This window comes from Nicotiana tomentosiformis, chromosome 8 (assembly GCF_000390325.3).
Source record: "Nicotiana tomentosiformis chromosome 8, ASM39032v3, whole genome shotgun sequence".
Taxonomy (NCBI): domain Eukaryota; kingdom Viridiplantae; phylum Streptophyta; class Magnoliopsida; order Solanales; family Solanaceae; genus Nicotiana; species Nicotiana tomentosiformis.
This window is the reverse complement of record NC_090819.1, coordinates 130,813,392-130,820,618: the sequence shown is the minus strand read 5'-3', so window position 1 is coordinate 130,820,618 and position 7,227 is coordinate 130,813,392. Positions and strand designations below refer to the sequence as shown.

Below are 7,227 nucleotides of genomic sequence, written 5' to 3'. Positions count from 1 at the left end.
TTTTTTTTTTGTTTTAATGGTTCAAAAGAATTCCCTTCTTCCCGATTTATGTGATATTTCTTTTTAGGTCACTCCAAAAAGAATGACACTCTTCTAAATCTAAAAATAATTAACTTTATACTTTTATTTTTCCTCACAATGAAAAGCTATGATAACCACATAAATGACATGTTTAGAGCCACAAGTTTTAACAGTCTTCATAGTTTTCTTACTCCATTCCGATTCAAATTGTCACATAAATTGAAACAGAACGAGTAGCAGATTAACTAATCATAGCAGCACAGGGCAAGCATGCCTTGGTGTCTGTGGCACTGTAGTACGTGCCGCTGCCGCAGGGGGATTTACCAAAACGGGCTCAGCGAATACCTTCACCAACTAATTTTTGTTTAAGTGGTTGGATGGACGGCTATAAACTACAGCAATACAATTATAAAGTAGCACAAAAACAGACCCCAAGGCTGGAAGACGAAAGGCATTAAATGCAAAATAAATAGACTTTTTCGTCCATTCAAGCCTAAGTACACACATGAATGCTGTAACAATACGAATCCTGCGAGCACAAAACAAACAATTTAAATTCCAAGGGTAGATGGTAAGCATGTTTATCAAGAGGTGACTAGTTTTCATTTATAACAAGGCAGAAGTAGAAATGTATAAACATAATAATGGAGAAATTTGTCAAAAAGTTATCCCCTTCCATTTTACGCCATCTCTGTCATATAAAGATGGAAAATATGTCAAGAACAGGTTAATCCCTTAAGACATCACTAATTCATTGGGTCCTCCCATTTTTCGTCGTCAGAGCTCCAAACTTCCATTATACGCAATCTCTATCATATGAAGATGGAAAGTATGTCAAGAAAAGGTTAAGTCATAGGAATATGGAAAGTATGAAGATGAAAAGTATGACTATGAAACCACCAATATGATATGAAAAGTCGCCTCAGCATAGCGTCCTAGTGACGGCCAATATGTACCCAATATTGGAACAACCTCATATCGAATTTCAGTAGTAGACAGGTATTTAAGCTTTTCCAAACCCCCAGCCTCTTCTATCCGCTTAGTATAACCACCAGTGCAGCTATCTTCCTCTTCAATACGCTTTCCAAACTTCAATATACTTTCTACTGCTTTTAGACTGATGGTGCCACCAGAGAAGCCAAGATAATCACACAGAGGATCTATGCAGCAATCTATCAAGTCTCTAAAGCCAAAAGCGAGAGGAATAAAAAAAATCAGAGTTAGTAAAATAATCAGTATACAAGAGAGATGATTTACCCAGAAAAAGAGGTTACATACTTGGTGTAAGCAATGCCACTAGTACCGATAATAGCAATTGAAATTGTAGTAGTAGCAATACCCATTTTTTTAGTTGTAACCAGTGTAGAGGTTCTATTAATCCAGTATCAAATACAGCCTGTTCAAACATTACAGACAACTACTTAGATAAATGACTATGTAGGGAAGGTTTCATCAACTAAAAGGTCGATCACTAAAAGTAAAAAAGATTTTTTTTTGTTTGGGGGGGGGGGGAAGGGGGGATACATCTCCACAACTCTTTTTCCATTTCCATTTCTAATAACTACTAGACCAACTATTTCACTCTCATATTCACCTAATTGAGAGTTCTTTGATTTTTGCATCCCTAATGTATGCACTACTTTTTACTCATACCCTTATCCTTTTATTTTTTATGAATTACTGCCTAATCAATTCATTTCTTTTAGGGAGGAATAGCAATTTTTCTCCCTGTGTTAATTTGGGGTAGCACATTTAACCTTTAAGTAAACAAAATGACTGCTTATATTCGTTTTTCTAATAGAGACTAACAGTCCAAACAAAATGTTTACTACTGAGAATGGCTTTTGGGTATTACAGGTAGAACACTTTAGAAAAGACCTAATTATACGAAGAGGAAACAATTAAAGCTCTTTCCATTCATCCACAGTTCCAGTTTAAGGTTAAAATTTCAATTTCATTCCTCCGGGCAACTTCTTTCTTTCTCTTCCTTTATTTTATAATTGACAAAAAATAGTTCATATTTTGCACCTTGAAAACTGAACTCTTTCACAATTTTGCAAATATATGAATGTATTAAGGGGTAAATCATAAAATGAAAAAGGATTAGGTGTGAATAAAAAGTAACGGATAGGTTAAGGGTATAAAATGCAAATAACTCCCTATTTGACCACCCAAGATTTGTAAAGTTTGCACCTTAGAAGACATGCAGAAAATGTATGCAAGAGCTGAATATATTAAGTTGTCCTTTTAAATCCAGACGACATACCTTTGCCCGCTGCGTGCTCCCAATAGTAATGTATGCTATAGACACGCAGACCATCTCTTCCTCTATTCCACTCTTTAGCAAGCCCAACATGCAATCAAGGACGTTACGTTTAGCAATGCTCCGGGTTGCGATCATCATCTTACAAAATTCAGATCTTCACTTGGTTAGTAGAAAACAATAGTCCTACATAGTCTAATTTGCAAATAAGAGGAATTCCCATTGAGATCAAATGCTCTCTATGTGAAGAGCAACCCGAGGACATAAACCGCCTATTGCTACATTGAAAAATTACTCCTGAATTATGGGATATGGTTTTCATCATTCTAGGCTCAAAATGGACAATGCCTAGAGATATTTAGGAAAGTAAGGCCCCATTTTGAAGTTTACAAGTATAATTTTTTAGCGTTGAAGATGCTTTTCAACCTAAATCTAAACAACTCCAAGTTTTTCTTCTTTCTTTTTTTTCTTCTTTTAATCAAGGACAAGTTTCTTATTACCAGCTTACATACATAGAAATTTTGTCCCAAGATCTAAAAAGGCTAAGTTAGTGAATAGCAGTTATAAAAAACTAAAAAATAATGTAAGCAAAAAAAGAATGCAGCCTAGATGGCCAGCACTGGAGCTGGGAGGTTGACTTGCCCATGACTTAAAGATGACAAAGAACCTATTTTTACACCTTCAGTCGAACGATCTTACTGTAAGAAGACTTTTTTAAAATATTGTGGTGAACAGATTTACCAAATGGGTGGGCTCTTCGGAGGCTATTAGAAATTAGGCAGCAAACACATCAAATTTGACGTTGAATTAGGAACATGCTAAATTATAATCTCACTACATGTTGTTTAAGATGTTTCTACCTTTCAATCACTTAATTTATTTTAGTTTGTTCCTTTTTTCATTGGTTAGTTCATCAAAGTATTTTGGTTCAACCACGAAAGCTCCTTATACCCGCGTACCTCTTTCTGGTGCTCATCTCCCAGCTCGCTAGTACGTATAACTATATGGATGGCAGGGGGGATTACAGAACGTAAGTGATCTCTGAAACATCAATTGACGTATATATCAGATAGGAAAAAGTAGGTTAAATTAGGAAAATAAAAACATTCCACTCACTTGAAGAGATCAAGTAGCACCGGAAGAACATAAGCCTAAAAGAAGGCCTTAATCATATCACCACGGCTCACAATAGGATGAGGAATGAATTTTAATCTAGTGCAATATCTATTGGAGGCCATATTTACACCACCAGAAATGTAATAAAGTGCCCAACATGCATTTTTCAGCACTTCTTCATCAATATTTGAAGAAAGAAGGTTACGAAGAGTTGGAAATGTTAGTTTCACCTGAAAATTGAATTGTACTCAGTAATGTTTAGCATAAAATAGTTGCAGATGCAAAAAATAAAATCAACAGTAATTGACTGGCCCTCTCAAAGGGCGGTTTTGGCCTGCCTCCACAAAATTTTGATATAGTCCATGTGGCTTTTCTCAGCATTAAAATCTTGTTAGTATTGTTCAAAATTTTCAGCAAATCATCCAAAGCCCCATACTAAATTAGAGCATAATCACGACCTACAACGGATTGAGCAACCTTTCCTAGTTTCTTCACCGCCTATATTTGGAAGGAAAAAACAATCAGTCTGCTAATAAATATAGCTTCAGTGTATACAGCATTGGGGTCTGCCAATTTTAAAACATACCTGCTCACAAACATTACCATCTGGAAAATGCAAAAGCTTTAGAAGAGTTTCCACCAGCTTATTCTCAATCACCAAATCAGTTAGCTCCAACAATTCAGGAATACCGTCTATGACAGCCTTAGCAGCTTACGACTGTGAGTACAAAATAAGAATAAAGCAAGTGTGAAACTACAACCACAAGACACTAAAGAAGAGGCACAAAAAGGTGATCAACACATCACTATATACCTTGAGCTCTAATGAATTCTCTCTCCCTAGAAATTCATTAAGTAGAGGAACAAGTTCACCAGAGTCTCGAGCATCTTCTAGAGCAGTGATTATACCCGTGAATAATAATTTGAACATAAGTGATATGCGAGTTCAATAAAATCAGCAGAAACAAAGCTAAAGCAGTTTATACCGTAATCGAACAATTTTTGGAGTTGTTTGATCGCCAACAACTTCATCAAATCGCAATCACCATACTTAAGAACATCAACTATTGATGGAACATCCAACTGTAAAACCAACAAATCAGTTACTTTTCAAAACCACATTTAGACTATCGTTGGAAAAAAAATACAATCAGCTTGCTAATCAACACACCTTCAGTGTATACAACATAAGGGGTCTAAAACACACTGGATCTAACCGCTTAGGGTTAATCTACCTTGTTTATAAGAACACAAAAGACTAATATACGGATCCAGTATTCTAAGTTTTACCCATCAAAAAGCTAAATGGGTATGCACAATGTACTGATTAAATAAGAAGAAAAATAACAATTTACAAAAAAAAACACCTCATCGTAATCCACCTCGGGATTCCTAGACAGATTCCGAAGACGCTTCGCAGCACCACGTGTTACCATAGGCATCTTAGTAAAAATCCTTTAAAAAGTGAAAACTGCAAGAAGGAAAATAGGTAGTATTATGGGGAAGGGAAGGGAGGAAGATAATTGAATCAATGTAACCCTAAAACTGAAAGATAGAAGCAAAAAATTAACAGTAGTACCGGAAAACACCTAAAACAGAGCAAACAACTACAAACACAACACTAATACCAATGGCAGTGATAGACTGATTAAAATGTCAAAAACAACAACTATAAACACAACACTAAAACCAAAAGGACTTGCAATGATGAATTATACAATTAAAATTCGACGTTTGACGTTAACTCAGAGATTCGTTAAAGGAAAACTATTAAGGCATGGGTCCTCTGACTGTTAAGGCAGCGATTCAGAGCAGAAGAGCAGAGAAGAAAGGGAAGAAGAAGAAGATCATACCTGGAACTTAGCGTTGAAGAAGAAAGAAGATCTTCTGAAAAACCCTTTGAAAGCAGCGAAAGAAAAGAGTCCAAAGTAGCAGGCATTTGGATGATTTTTATTATATTTAAAAAAAATAGTTTTTGAGTTAAGTTGAAAAAACGGTACTATGAAATTTGAAATTATGTTTTGACATATATTTTACTTAACAAAAATATTACAATTTTATTAGTTTGAAAAAATAATATCCGAAAACTTATAAATTTTCATGACAAATACTTTTTTTAAAAAACAATCCGGGAAAAAGGAAAAGATTTCTCCTTCCTCATTCCTATCCAAGTTAGTTTGAATAAGAACCCATAAATAGAGAACCTTTTCTAATGTATGAATCAATGTAACCCTAAAACTGAAAGATAGAAGCAAAGAGTTAACAGTAGTACCGGAAAACACCTAAACAAAGCAAACAGCTACAAACACAACACTAACACCAATGGCAAGGATGGGCTGATTAAAATGTCAAAAGAAACAACTATAAACACAACACTAAAACCAAAAGGACTTGCAACGATGAATTATACAATTAAAATTCGACGTTTGACGTTAACTCAGAGATTCCTCCGACTGTTAAGGCAACGATTCAGAAATGCTATTTTTCTTCAACATAATCAAAAACCGGTACCGAGATTTATTAATTTAGTGAAGAACTATATTTTCCGCTCCATCAAAATATTCTTTTCCAAGCAAAATAAAACTTACATTATAACTAGAATAAAAATAGAGCCTATATTATAATGCTTAAAACATTGACCTTATTTTGGAGGAAGTAGTTCACCACAGAATAAATGCAAGCATTGACAATGAAGTGCTTCGACGAGTGAGTCCATCCCTCCAACTAGAGTGCTATTGACTAAATAAATTCAGTGGATGAACTCAATGGAATGTTTTCATTAGAAAATTTGTTTGACATGGAAAATACTTTAACAAAGCTAATTTACATCACTGTTTCTTCTTCATCTAATTTTTAAAATATTAGATTAGACTCACCAAAGGTAATAAGTTGACTATATAATTTAAAGAACCCATAACAATCAAAGTAAAGAAACTGAACTAGAGCACCTAATAGTAAGAAAACAAATTCAACAACTCATCACCTCGTATGAAAAACCACAAGACATCCTACAAAATTTTTATGACCCTTCAAGAAAGTCTCCAGAAGAATTGTATAATGCAAATCGCAAAGGATAAAATTATCGCATAGACTCTACAAGAAAAAATATATATACTGACATCGCTGTCTTTCTTGTGTGTGAGTGCGTGTTTTATTTTTTCGGTATTGATGGAAAGTACATGAAGAGGCAGTGAGGATGGTGTTTCTATATCTGGGCTAACCAATTCGGGCATTGAGCGATTAACCGACCTGTATCTTGGCGTGGCAAGCCGGTATGGCCGGTGTTTGCAGCCTTTGCGTGGCTGGCTTCTCTTTGCCTTATTTTACTAAGATTTGAGCCCCATTTGCTTGAAAGACAAAAAAAGCAGAATGTATTCCATGACTGAATGTTGGGATATGTTGAACCAAATTATAAATTATATTGCAGTCCTAATACGAGCAACAAATACTTTTTTTGGTGAAATTTCAGTTTTGGGGTGTCTCACATTCTCTGATGTCCGATGATTTTACGAGCAACCAAACAGCCCCTCTTTTGTACAAATTTCTCCTCCTTGACCTATGAGCCCCAATTTTAAACCCAATAATCTCACTTTTATCACTCACACCAGTATTCAAAACAACCAATTGCAGAAAACAACTAAAGAAACAAAAAAATGTAGAGCCCTTTTTTTAATTTCTGATTCAATCGGGAAAAAAGGCACCAAGAAGAAAAAAGAAACATAACAGATTAAAGAAAAAGAAATTAAACTTACTCTTGATTAGGCGGATAATCTAATGGTATAATTTGTGTGAAGTCGCTTGGAGAGAGATGAATTTTCGACACCAAC

General features: G+C 35.0%; 1 protein-coding gene across 18 annotated transcripts; it reads right to left on the bottom strand.

The window, feature by feature from the left end:
• Nucleotides 1-674: 674 nt before the first annotated feature.
• Nucleotides 675-7,227, bottom strand: LOC104091293 (uncharacterized). Of its 18 annotated transcripts, none has more exons than XR_011410637.1 (10): nt 7,153-7,227; nt 5,254-5,638; nt 4,783-4,871; nt 4,387-4,483; nt 4,215-4,291; nt 3,987-4,118; nt 3,401-3,898; nt 2,288-3,284; nt 1,300-1,417; nt 675-1,204 (listed from the first exon to the last, which is right to left on the bottom strand). XR_011410637.1 is itself a non-coding variant. In XM_070182801.1 (10 exons), exons 7-10 carry the CDS (start codon nt 3,258-3,260, stop codon nt 1,197-1,199), a joined length of 297 nt encoding a protein of 98 aa, XP_070038902.1. In that variant the 5' UTR covers nt 3,261-3,325; nt 3,401-3,898; nt 3,987-4,118; nt 4,215-4,291; nt 4,387-4,483; nt 4,768-4,871; nt 7,153-7,227; the 3' UTR covers nt 675-1,196. The 18 variants fall into 16 exon arrangements, 14 of the variants coding, with proteins under 14 accessions (XP_070038902.1, XP_070038897.1, XP_070038901.1 ...); XM_070182801.1 differs by lacking the exon at nt 5,254-5,638 and having other exon boundaries at nt 2,288-2,441; nt 3,244-3,325; nt 4,768-4,871; XM_070182796.1 differs by lacking the exon at nt 5,254-5,638 and having other exon boundaries at nt 2,288-2,425; nt 3,244-3,325; nt 4,768-4,871.

Excerpts from the sequence above, each read along its gene's own strand:
- LOC104091293 (XM_070182795.1), bottom strand. The coding sequence starts at position 1,364 with ATGGGTATTGCTACTACTACAATTTCAATTGCTATTATCGGTACTAGT. Across the intron at positions 1,205-1,299 it reads AGTGGCATTGCTTACACCAA|AGACTTGATAGATTGCTGCA; the intron begins GTATGTAACCTC and ends TTTTGGCTTTAG.